Raw genomic sequence first — 12963 nt, forward strand, 5'->3', positions numbered from 1 at the left:
TCTCCCCCCCCTCTAATAATGTAAAAAATTGAATCATTAATAACTCCTTCAATTGAAGTCGGAAAGTTTTTATTTTTACGGGAATCGAAAGATCTCGTTGAGCTCTTTCGATTTCTGTAAAATTTAATACGAAAAATATAAATGGAAAAAAGTTTCGAACAAGAATTTTATTTTCCGTTTTTTCGGTTGGATCCAGTTATAGTCCAGATCGAAAAACCGAAAAAGTTTTTCATGTTCGAAGATTTTTTTCCTTATAAATATTCGATATTAAATTTTACAGAAATCGAAAGAGCTCAACGAGATCTTTCGATTCCCGTAAAAATAAAAACTTTCCGACTTCAATTGAAGGAGTTATTAATGATTCAATTTTTTACATTATTAGAGGGGGGGGAGACAAGCTTACACACCGAGACTTTGGGCTCTTCGTTTGCCCATTTAACACCAATAAACATAGTAAATATTTATATTTTTGAGATCCTTGTGTCACGAAGAATGCTTTGATGCGAAGAAATGGATTTTATAACGTGTTTTTTATGTTTAATTTGTAAATGTCTATTGACCAATCCTCGACGAGCATGACGACGGCCATTTTTTTACGCGGTTTTTACAAATGGAGTATGAAACTTAGGGCTAGGTTATCTTTTTATTCATCTTTTTAATGAATTTATCAATCAACCATTTATACAAGGAAATCAAATGTACGTTATATTTCATTGATTTAGTACTCATCATAAACAGACCACGATTTGATAAAGAACTACATAGGGAGAGAGAGAGAGCAATAGGTAGAGTATTTTTTAGGGCTTTTTATGGTTTTATAATGCCTTCAAATATAAGATACGTCGTAACAGTTTTTCGGTAGTATCGAACTAACCAAAATCGCGACCTTTATTAATGGTGAACTTGTTTTCTTGTGGCTGCAATCATCTATTGATAATCAATCATCTATAAGTGTAACAACCCATCAGTTCAGTACCTTATGCAAAAATGAATGAAAAGCAATTGAACAAATATACAAAATTGGTGAAATTTATCTTTATTTCAGTGTACAATAATTGATTGTATAAATTTTAAGTCGTCTCAGTTAAAAAATTTTGGTTTAGGTGTTCTTGTTGACTTCCGCTGTATCGTTGAGGCAACATTTTTTGAAACAGCGCGTTTTTGTTTTCGTACTTGTTTCACTTTCGACACACTTCTTCCGCTTTTGTTCCTTGAAAATTGAAGCGGATGCAGAATCCGACGACGCCAATACTGCATTGAAAAGGATCATAGACTATGATACAAGAATAAGGTTATAAAATACAAAAACAAAGACTAAGTTAAACTTGCTTTACCTCCATTTTCCGTTCCCCATTGTCCAGTTTCAGGGGTCGGTAGTTCGGGTGTTTCACTGCGAATAGTGACAACTGAAACCGGCGGACTAGTAGAAGAGATAAGAACTTGCGTTTCACTCAAAGTTACAGGAAGGAACGACGAAGGATTCGAAGCGGTCATCGTTGTTAATTCATCCGGCTTGACCAAATGGCGTCGGTGTTGAATTGAACTCAACTGGAGTTGTTGCTGGACCCTATACTTTGTGCCTAGTGAAACTTTAATTTTAGCTTTTAGTTTTTTTGCGAATTATTTAGGCGTTTTTTCTTACCATTTACTGGGACTGGAAGTTCAGACGCAGCCTCATTTGAAGCCCCTGTTCGGAAAAATCCATCGGATGTCGATTCTGTTAATTACATAACAATAAGAAAACATAAGAAATTCAATTTTTCTAGGGGATATTAAATTGTGTTACCTGTTGCAATTTCAAGCAACAGCTGTCCTGATGATGGTGGAGCAAGTGTATTAATCGTGAGTGAGGGTGGCCCACCCAATTCCCAGGCATCTAGTTCATCTATAAATAATTGTCAAGCTGCTATTTACTCAACTTAATCAACAATTTATACATAATACCAATGAGATGTGGTGGTGGGAAATATGTGCCATCTTCACTTTGTGTCAGTGTAACGGTAACAGTACTGGACGGATGCTGTGTTCCTGGAATCAAGTGTGATGGAAAATGTTGTTGCTCAGGTTCAAAGGACTCTTTGTTCGATGACTCCACACCACCAGCTTAAACTGACTCTTTGTTCGTTGGCTCCACACTTTCACCTTCTGAACCTGTGTGTGATACATGAACACCGACAACTTCTTTTTCTTTGTTTAACTAAACATTTTCAGTTTGTGGTTCTTCATTTTCAACATCAACATTGGCCTTGGCTGGATTTTGACGTATATCTAGGAGAAAAAATTCTATTATCTCTCTATAATTGAATAACAAATTTGTCACCATATACCTTCTTTTAATGAAAATACTTTTCCAATGTTTAAGAAAAGATTGGGCTGTTGGTTTTGTTACACTATTTTTAGTCTCTTCACCAAATGCCCATGTTGCACAACTTCCCACAGTAATATTTGGGAAATACCCAAAAATGAGTAATTCAACACCGGCGTCACTGGCAAGCTGGTTAACCTAGTTTTTTTTTAAGTAGATTATTTCGTTTTGTGTAAACTCTATTATGTTCCAGCTTTCATTTAATTTCAAGAAACATGATTCGAATCATTCGGTGCTTGTTGTTGTTGTAATTCTTGATGATCAATGCAGAGTTGCCAAAGTTTAAAGTCCGTCAATGGTTTTTGCCAAGAGCAACGGAAAGGGGTTATTATAGAATTATAGAATTAACATCAATTTATAATATTACAAAATATTATAAAGAATATTCCGTATTTATTTAGTTTAAAAGTTTGTAATAATAATTATTAACAATTAACCGAATACAAACTAGTCCATAAGCATCGACTAGTCCATAAGCATTGACTACTTCATAGGCATTGACTAGTCAATAAGAGTCGATTACCACATTCTCCATTGGTTAGCGAGCAATTTTTCGCACAATCTAGATTAAATTAGATCTAAATATTTATTAACAAATGCTGTTTACGTTTTAATTAAATAAAGCTTCAGTTATGTCTATTCCTGTACCAATTTTGTAAATGTATCCTAATCCTAAGCATCACTATAGGACAGCAACCAGCACCAAATGAGAGTATCGCCTTTTTTTAAATTTACCTTTAAAATCAAGCGTTCATCAACAATATACACGAGAATTAAAAATAATTTATTATGCACATTCAAACCCTAGATTCAAACGATTGAATACAATAATCATTACAAAAATACAAGCTAGCATTCAAAAAGGCGCACTCTAATGGACAAGTCGACTCTTATAAACTAGTCGATAAGAGTCGACTTGTCCTCAGTAGAAAAAGCAAAAATACAAGCTAGCATTCAAAAAGGCACACTCTAATGGAGAAGTCGACTCTTATAGACAGTCAATAAGAGTCGACTTTCCTCATTAGAAAAAGTGACTGCGCGATTCGTTCCTAAGCATCGACGAGATAGTGCGCGACCAGCCTGATTTTGTGTTGGCTTATTCTAGTATAAGAAAATGTAACGAAAAGTTGCGAGACGTAATTAAATTTGTTCTTACCAAAGGAGCTTTGTGATTTCCAACCTCATAATTCGTGGACGTGGAAACCTTTTCATTTCGTTTTGTGCTGGGAGTCGTTTCTTCTTCAGAATCAAATAGACTAAGTGAAGAAGAAAGTTGTGATACTAGGCCACCAAAATCTGAACCTGAATTTGGATTTGAAGAAACCGTAAATTCTGGTACAACAAAGCAATGTTCAACACCGTCGTTGGATGAAACATTTTTAGTGATGGTTGGTAGTACGTCTGAATCAAGTACTGAGACGCGAGTCGAAGAAATGTTTGATTCTGCAGCTTTAAATAGATTGCGGCTGTCGAGTACAATTTCTCTTTTTCGCTTTCTGACAAGCGATGTCTTTTTTTTTAAAGTTGCATTACAAATAATTTGTTAATGAAATAAAATATGTCCAGTTATTCCGTTTTCAATGATTTTTCTTGAGATCACATTACATGCATGATGCATTTACACCAACAATAACTTCGTCAATGGTTTCGCCTGCTGTGTCATTTCCTGCGTATTGAGAGCAATCATCTGTATAGAATAGTCATCTGCAAGACATTCGTCAATGGGTTCAAGGATATTTTTTTCATATGTGTCCCCCACTCCATCAGCTTCCGTAGAGCAGATAAAGAGCCATCCCCCGAGCCCAAGAAGGAATAGCAGATTTTACAAAGCGATGCCTTGGTCGAGTGTTTGTCATCTTTAGCCGGGGCAACTGATAACAGATTGATGTCGCTGTCGGACAAAGAGATTAGCCGCGAGTGATTATTATTTCTCGATTCGCGCTCTCTGTTCAAGACGAGCTCCCAACTCGGTGAGTGTTGGCGGTGCTCCAAATAAGGATCGTGATCAACGTGCTATTGTGAAAGGACAACCAGGCACGTGAAGCACTGAGTGTGATCGCCCACTCCGCGATAGATAAAACCTGCCGACGATAACGCCTAAAGAGGACAAACCCAATCGATTAAATAAAACAATTAGATATTTAATGATTTTTATCTTTGTTGCTATATCCTCATCTGTCACTTTTACGTTACGTAAGACACGACTAAACATGCGAAAGTTCTCAGCTTTGGCACAGGCAAGAGGGATTTCTAACAGTCCCCCCTTATCATAAAAAAAACCAGATAGTCTACAAGAGGAGGCCAACATTGAAGTTCCTGACCTAATTTCCGCTTTAGTTTACTGTTACAAATATCAATTTAAAAATTATAAATACCTTTGTGGTAAAGGTATATCATTTCACTGTCATCTTCTGTATCAACCTACTGTTTAACCAATTTGGTATACGTCATCTTTTATTTAATTACATTTTTTTCTTCTCCTCTCCAGAAAGGAAGAAGTCGTGTTGATCAGAAGCTATGGTGCATTTCAGATATTCTCTGTATTTTTGCGTTATGCCACCATTGTTGGTGATTGATTTTTTCTTTGAATTCCGAATAGATGCCCTATAAAAATTTAAAATTTAAACAACTTAGAAATTGTACACTTATTAATTATTTCTTAATTTTTTAAGTCACCAAAAATTTTGAGAAGTTGAGTCTACAATGGCGCGTTCCTGAACCAATGCATGATGTGTCCTTCGATTACTCACTGCAGAAATTATTTGTTTTTTGCAATTTAAGGAAACTTTTCAGATTTCCGCTTTCCCTTAATTGATATAAGTTAAATAATTTTTTCATTCCAGGAAAAACATCATTGTCATCGCGGAAATACGAAAACCGCATCTAATTTGATTTTAACTTAAGTGATAACAAACAGAATTTTTTTCAAAAAGAATTACCTTTGCAACTACTTTAGTACCAGGACTGTGTATTCCAGCAATGGAAGGTCTCACAACTAAGTCTGTAACATTACGTTTTTTAATTGAAACGAAGTTGTCAAGTAAGAGTTCCGTAAATACACCAGCTATTGTTTGGCATTTCAGGTTTTCAATTTGAATTAACCATTTTTTCTTGTCTTCTCTTGCTGTCCTTTCCGCTTCCTCCTTCATTTCCCGTTTAATATACCGATTATGTTTTGTTAAATACTAAAAACTTGAAAAAAAATGTATTTACATACATTCATATCTTTATTTCATGCACTAATATATATCACGATCATTGAGCATTGATAAGCGACTTAAAAGATGGGAGTCTTTAAATTAATAATTTTTTCAAAAGTTTTGAATCGATATCTAATTTGATATGCACATTCGATTTTCACTTTGACAGAGTATAATTGTGCAAGGTGGGAATCGACATTTCTTAAAGACATACCAGTTTGCGTACACGCCCGTGGATCGCTTTAAGACAGAAAAAGTTGGATTACGAATCGGGGACAACAATAAAAACATAAATTTTCCCCGACTAAATAGAACGAAATGATTTATCGGATTGTGATGATTGAACTCAAACTAAAAAAGGTGTGCTTTGATATCACGACGTAATGGTCTTGACACAAGCATCGACTGGTTCGAAAATCGAATGTTCTGCTGGTAACGATTCTTGTAGTATTCTATGTAAGTAATGTCCCGATCTTCTTTCTTCAAATGCAATGTTGAATCCGCTCTGTATTCAAAAACCACGTCGTCGATCCGGCAGTGTGCCAGGTAATTAGATCGTCTAGCGTCATTCGTGCGTGGCTTTTTTGGTTCCCGAATCCAATAACAAAGTACGTAAATAACTTTTTGTTAATAGTTGATTGTTTTACATTCTAGTTAAATATACTGTTATTTTTAGATGCGCAACTCTTATTTGATTCTGGATGAAAGGGTAATCTGACATATAAGATTGAATTAATTAACATTATTTGTTCATTTAAATTTTCAGATGAGATTCTTTGATTGTAGGAAACGGGCCAAAAACTCCCTCACCGTCCGCGTTTTAAGGGTTGCTTTGTATTTGTCAGTGGATACAAATAGGATACAAATTCATATTTGAAAGAAAGTTTTACTCGTTAAAATTTTTTCTTACGTTTCTGTAACGGTTTTTCAATTGACTCTTTGGTACTAACGGAAGAGTCAATGTGACTGCTTTCGATATTTGGAAATGCAAATCCTCTGTCTTTTAATGTTCGTTTCCAATCGGAGAATGCCGATACTCTTGTATAAACACCTGGTTGTACAGCTAGTGCACAAAATTTCCGTCAACACCTGTCGAGATTTGGTGGCACATTAATTATGCACACGTACTTAATGTCTGAATCTATTTTTATTGCTGAATTTCTCCAGGAAACTACACACAAAGAATATAATAGAAAATCAGTTTATCGTTTGTGAGACAATGGCTTTTGCAGCACGAATGATTATGTCACGGCATTTGGGCATGGGCTCAAAAAATTCATTTAACCAAATCCCATTCAAGTCTTCTGGATGTCATGACGGGTTGAATCATACCTAGGCTGGGTGGTGATTCTTCAGATGTGGCCCCAACAAACAAACAGCTGCAGTTCTCTCAATAGCTCGGAATGGATTAAGGATTTTAAAATTTCACGCTTGAAAAGGGACCGGAAGAATTGAAAAAGTAAAGTGACACCAAGCCCACCTTGGAGCCGAGGTGGATCAAGACATTTATTGGTGGGTTCTCTCTTCATTGAGCCTAAAGGAATTTGTTGCGTTTTTGTTGAAGAGAAGGGCTAGGGTTTTGTTGAAAGGGAGTACGTGACCTATATGAACAAGTTGTGATAAAACATGTTGTTTAATGAATAGGACGCAACCATAAAAAGTGAAATGACGGTGTGTATGGCAATGTTTTTGATGATGTTAAACTGTTTTTGCCAATTGATTTTTCACGGTGGTTTTGGTTTCGGGAGAAAAAAAATTCCAAGGATTTTTAATTTTTCTACTTGAGTTATCCAATTATATGACGATGTACGTTTAGAAAATGTTTGATTTAAGTTTCTTCTATAATGAACGACTGCTACTACACCCACTGTGCAACTATGGTCTGCAAATTTTTATTTAGGCTCCAAGTGTCTAGACCAAGTAAATTTGTCTTTCCTCTTTTAATAGGTGCGTTCGTTCAGGCACAAAATTCCAGAATAATCTCGCACGCAAGGCGTACATTTTTCATTGATCAAACAAAAACTACCAGATCATCGGGAGAACTTTGATGCGTTTTCCACAGTGTGAATTCCGTCAATACCCCTTGACAAGCAAACCAAAAGTGGTTCAATATTGAGGGGGAATAAATGGACTGACAGAGAGCACCGGCACCCCTGCCGCACCGATTGCGCATTGTCCACAGTACCGACTCAATGGTCCAAAATGGTCCACAGTACCGACAATGTCATTACCGTTAAATTGGCATAGTTCAGTTATACTGTACAGTGTTTTTAACCAATAAAAAAACAGAGGGGAGAGTCCATGGCTGTCATCACTTCCCAGAGTACATCTCGATTGAGAAGGTCATATGCTTTCTCCAAATCGAAGGCGATAATGGCGGCTAGTTTGAGAGAAGAAACCTCTTTTGAATTACTACCTGTATTATCAATGACATCTCGAATTAAACATAAGCTGTCAAAGATATAGCGGCCAGGTACACCACCTCTTTGATGTGAATCTAGAGAATTTTGAAGAGATTTTCTCAGACCAACAGCCAATAATGACTCAATTAACTTGTAATCGGTATTTAACAATGAGATTGGTGGATAATCGGTGATTTTACTCGACGTTGGGATTGTTGAGACTAATCTAATTGCTGCCTTCCCGGCGACGGTTGAAGTTTTCTTTTGTCGAGGACGCAATTCATCATCTCCAAAAAATGAACACCAATAACGTCCAAGAAATGCTCGTTGACTTGTTCATATGAAAGGTAGATGGCTCTTCTTCGGCTGTACTTTGTACTCGTGAACGTATTGCAAATCCCCGCGATGCTTCTCGCTTCCAGGCTAGAAACTTAAGGTTAAACACCAACGTGCATGATTGAAATTTGCACTGTGCACAGTTTCTTTTAGTTGATGCTGGAGTAATTTCCGGAAATAGAATTGAAGTCTCCCCACCCAGGATCAAATCTTGAACCTCTAGAGTCGGGGACCCAAGTTCAACCAACTAGGCTACCCAAATTTCATTTTTCTCAGCTTCTTCGCTGAAGGAATGGGAAGAGGCAATTCGACTCACTTTTTTTTTGTTTTTGTTGGTCGCAGGATTCCCTCATCTCTTTCATCTTCTTTATTTTAACGAATTTAGACGCCACAGATGAAACCACACAGCTAGTGTCTTCTGCAGGAGCATCGTCGTCAGAAAATGTTTCAGCTCGGTTCAGCAGGGTTTCGAAATTGGATTCTCTGGGGTTTTACAACGAACGACAGCAATCACCTTCGTTGGCCTCTGGGCTAACTTGGAGAATGAATCTTCGTCAGTTGGAGCAATCGGTATTCTTCAATACCAATTGGGTTTGTCACCTGAGGTTTCCTAGCAGTTTTCCTAGGGCTATAGGGCAACTAGGGCACGATTTACTACTACACTACTATAAATTAAGTGTTCCAATGGGGCCTTTTGAATTAGTGCTGGTGGAGGTTAAACTAATGGGTTGTTTGTGGCAATTAGCTAAGACATGGGTGGGAGAATCGCACCTTTGCACACGTGTGCATTTGTTCTCCATAATAAACCATGGATGGGATTGGATCTTTGTAGTTTCCAAAGGGTGTAGAAGACGGAATGCCCTTGTGGATCTCCATTTTCACGTTGACAACTCCAGTCTTAATCTCGTTCCTCCTTGGAAGTTTCCTATCCTGATAGTGTCCCAAAAAATCGGAGACATGATTCCGTACTCGCGTAACCTCTTTTTTTACCAACAAGAAAAGGGGCAAAGAGACGGGGAAAAAACCAATGCATAAAAAATGGAGACAATAAAAATGGCGCTAAAAAACAACGATAGAAACAACGAAAGGAAAGCAACAATACAACAAAGAGAAAAAAAGGAACAAATAGTTTTTTACTCACAGCAAGAAGTCACCCTTGGGAGATCAGTTAGAAACGTCTAGCCACAGCCGAACGCACTAACCAATTGCGCCACAGAGGCACGTTCTATGGATTACGACACCCATGTTAAGTTCCACAGGGGAACCAAACATTATATTTTTACTATTGCCCAACACTAATAAAATGTTTGATTTAGTAGTGAGGCTTCCATAGTGTAATGGTTATCACGTCTGCTTTACACGCCGAAGATCTTCAGTTCAGCTCACTTTGGTCGTAGTTTACTCGGTTCGGTCCAACCAGTCAATCGTTCGGGTTGCCCATCACCGGGTGTCTCGTGCAGAAGGCAACGTTAACTTTGCGTAAATAAGAATGTACAAAGCAGGTGTATCCCAACGCCTGAATATCACAGCATGGGATGATGGAATAGGACCTCGGTCCGATTTTTTTTTTTTTGTCTTTTAATTTTGGACCCGAGGTAATGGTAAATAGAGACGGACGGGGGCATTCGTATTATTATTCCTGTTGTATATGGCCTAACACGCTGAAGGTCCTCGGATGCAGACGTGTTTTTAATTTACCCTGTCCCTTTGTTATCTAATACTTAAAGTGTTTTTGTTTGTTTTATTTGTTGTTTTTTTTATGTTATTTTTTTGTTAGTCGAAGTGTTTCGTTTGTTGAATTTTCTTTTTTTCCCGCTATCTGTGTTTTTTTTTGTTTGAAGTGGGGTCATTCTCCACCACTCTTACTTGGCTAGGGACGGATACCTTTTTTTGAAGGGGCAATGTCTGTCTTGAGGTTAAACTCTGTCGATCTGGATTTCGGGAATTAAACCTCGATATTGCCCATGCGAACGACACATGGGTTCGTTCGTACGCTTAACGTACCTCCGAGGAATTGCTGGGTTTGGTAGCTATATTGGACAGATGCAACCAGGTTGCTAGAGCTACATTCAAAAATTAAAAACTCGCACGAGAGAATATTTAAATAAGTTTGAAGGCACTACCAAATTCGTGACAGTAATGTTGAAGTGAAATGTGTTGGAATCGCTGGAATTCCACAGAATCTCGACTTAGGGGTTAAACAGACACGTCGGGAAATTGGAACAGTAATCGATATGCGTTGGGAACGTTACATTACCGTCGAGGGTGACGATGTTATGTACCCTGTCCTTGCTACTTGGATGATCGTCTGCATGACGGTGATAAAGAATATTCACTCATATATCAACATTGGCAGTTATCGTGCCATTTCAAAGTATGAGAGTCAACGTCCAACTTGCAGACTTTGCGATGGCAAATCCCACTTTAGAAAAACGCTCCAAAATCAGAGGAAATAGAGAGTTTGTCATTGTCGTGAACCCGAGAATCCTGACGTTTTCGTAGACAAGCCTCATGCTACCAACAATAAACAGTCGAGACAGAAATAGATGTTCCAACTTCATCTCCAGAATTGAACTTGAAAGAGTTGCCATCAGGAGGAAATGACACAAATAATAATGACTCTGGATGATGGAGACAATTAAAAAGGAAACGACACAGACGGAAAATGTGGCAACTTCACCGGAAATTCCGCTGGAAAGAATCCTCCTTTAAACTTTTCCCCGACAATAATGTCGGAAACATAGTTTGAACCAACTTTGCCACCCATTTACTCTATGGTTTTAACGGACTCCGAATCTGGGACCCTTGAATCTATGGAAACTGACGGTGACTCTCGAACGATAAATCCAAATTCAAACGACTTGAGAACATGGCAATCAGCCCCCAATAAGAGACCAAGAACACAACGATTCAAACCAACATTGACATCTAAGAACTCCCGGTCGTCGAAGACAGCTATAGCACCAGACCAAAAAAAAAATAAAATGACAAAACTTTAAGTCGTATCTATTATTACGGGGGGTTTAAAGTCAGTCAAGTGACGTCAACTTCTGAATTTGATATTGTGGGACTTCAAGAGTTTGCTTTTCATGTTTGTCCCATTATTGAAAGTAGCTACAACTTGTTTACAAATTTGGGTCCCAGCAAAAATGATACTGCCATTCTATTACCAACTATTCGCGACCTTTGCTAGATCCCAATGGAAGGCTGATCTCTATTGAATTGGAATCGTTTATATTTACCAAACATCTATGCTCCGTCGGATAAGCAAGCAAAGGAGGAACGAAACTATTTTCAGCGACGTATCGTCCTTGCTTATGCTCTTACGTAGGACTTCCACCTGTGTTGATTGGTGACTTTAACTGTGTGGACGACATCCAAGAAAAATCCCAAAACAAATCCCACCCCCGTCCGTCCCAAATTGTAAAAATTCCTTTGAAAGAGATGATTGCTGGAACTTTACAGACATCTGGCAAAAGTTAAAGAACGAGGAACTGGGCAACACTTTCCATCATCATGTCGGTTCATCACGACATAATAGAATCTATGCTAGTCAGACGTTTGCAGATAATTTTACAAAAATCTGCTAAAAACCTGTGCTGATTAGTGACCATTAGTCAATACAGTCCAAGTTTAAATGCAATCTGGATCTATTTGGTAGAAATAAGTCCAGTACTAGTTTATGGAAATTAAACACCTCCATACAACACCACGAATATTGTCAGAAGAATTTGGTCTGCACAAAATAACTCAATTCGTTTTACAATTCTCAAAGCATTCTCTTAGGGAAAGGAATGTAGCAAATTGGTGGGAGAGTGTTCTGAAACCATCAGGTATCTAACAATCTAAGACATTTCGATTGCTTACTAAAGGCAAAGGGCAAGGATGATTAAGGAGGCAAGGTCTTTCTATCAGACTTACATTCAAGAGATTTCACAAACAGATCCTTTTCACTGGGTTGACTTCCAAGAGTTGAGGAAATACATCGTGCATATATATCGTGCTTTGGTCATCTGAGTTTCCATTTTTTATGGTAGTTTGTGTCATTGTGATCCTGTTTATGTGCGATAAGTGGGACTTTTCGGTAACTATTTGCTAATTTTTGTTATTGTATTTGTCGGCCTATACCCCGCTCTATCTGCACTTTTCAACACTGCCTGAGGCGTACCCTAGAGCTAAACTTTTCTCTCTTTGTCTAAACACTACCTTCACACGCAAGAATCTCGGGAATGAGACTCTGTAAATTTTTAACGCACTGGAGATAAGCAGGAAGTGTGGTATGGGCTCTTGAATCTCAAGTCAAGTCAAGTCAAGTCAAGTCAAGTCAAACGTCCAACCCCTCGGGGTGTCCGAAGCGGGAAGGCGGCGAAGAAGGCGAGAGCCGAGAAAAAGTTTCTGCCTTTCGCCCTGATTAATGCTAGATCACTAAACAAGCGAACGAATGTCATCTGCCACCATCTCATCACCCATAACCTTGACCTACTGGCCGTGAAAGAGACTAGGCTGAACTAGGATAGTGGTGACGGTGACTTATTGAACGTTTGCCCGGCTGGTTACTCCGCCGTTCATTCTGTTAGGCTCACAAAGCGCGGCGGTTGCCTTGCTCTTATTCACCGCGACTCCATCCACTCGAAAGTGGTAACGAGATTCTCCTGCAATT

The 12963-nt window shown here is 38.1% G+C and overlaps 1 protein-coding gene across 1 annotated transcript; it reads right to left on the bottom strand.

Moving 5' to 3' along the window:
- Window positions 1-1019: 1019 nt before the first annotated feature.
- On the bottom strand, window positions 1020-4762 carry LOC124202949. The gene is made up of 6 exons (XM_046599471.1): window positions 4741-4762; window positions 1945-2103; window positions 1787-1885; window positions 1643-1717; window positions 1335-1580; window positions 1020-1251 (listed from the first exon to the last, which is right to left on the bottom strand). Exons 1-6 carry the CDS (start codon window positions 4760-4762, stop codon window positions 1100-1102), a joined length of 753 nt encoding a protein of 250 aa, XP_046455427.1. The 3' UTR covers window positions 1020-1099.
- Between the last annotated feature and the right edge of the window lie 8201 nt (window positions 4763-12963).

Source organism: Daphnia pulex, chromosome 9 (assembly GCF_021134715.1).
Source record: "Daphnia pulex isolate KAP4 chromosome 9, ASM2113471v1".
In the NCBI taxonomy this organism is placed as follows: domain Eukaryota; kingdom Metazoa; phylum Arthropoda; class Branchiopoda; order Diplostraca; family Daphniidae; genus Daphnia; species Daphnia pulex.

Coding starts and splice junctions, on each gene's coding strand:
- LOC124202949 (XM_046599471.1), bottom strand. CDS start 4,762: ATGATATACCTTTACCACAAAG. Junction 1,886..1,944: donor CCCACCACCACATCTCATTG/GTATTATGTATA, acceptor AATTATTTATAG/ATGAACTAGATGCCTGGGAA. Junction 1,718..1,786: donor GTTGCTTGAAATTGCAACAG/GTAACACAATTT, acceptor TGTAATTAACAG/AATCGACATCCGATGGATTT.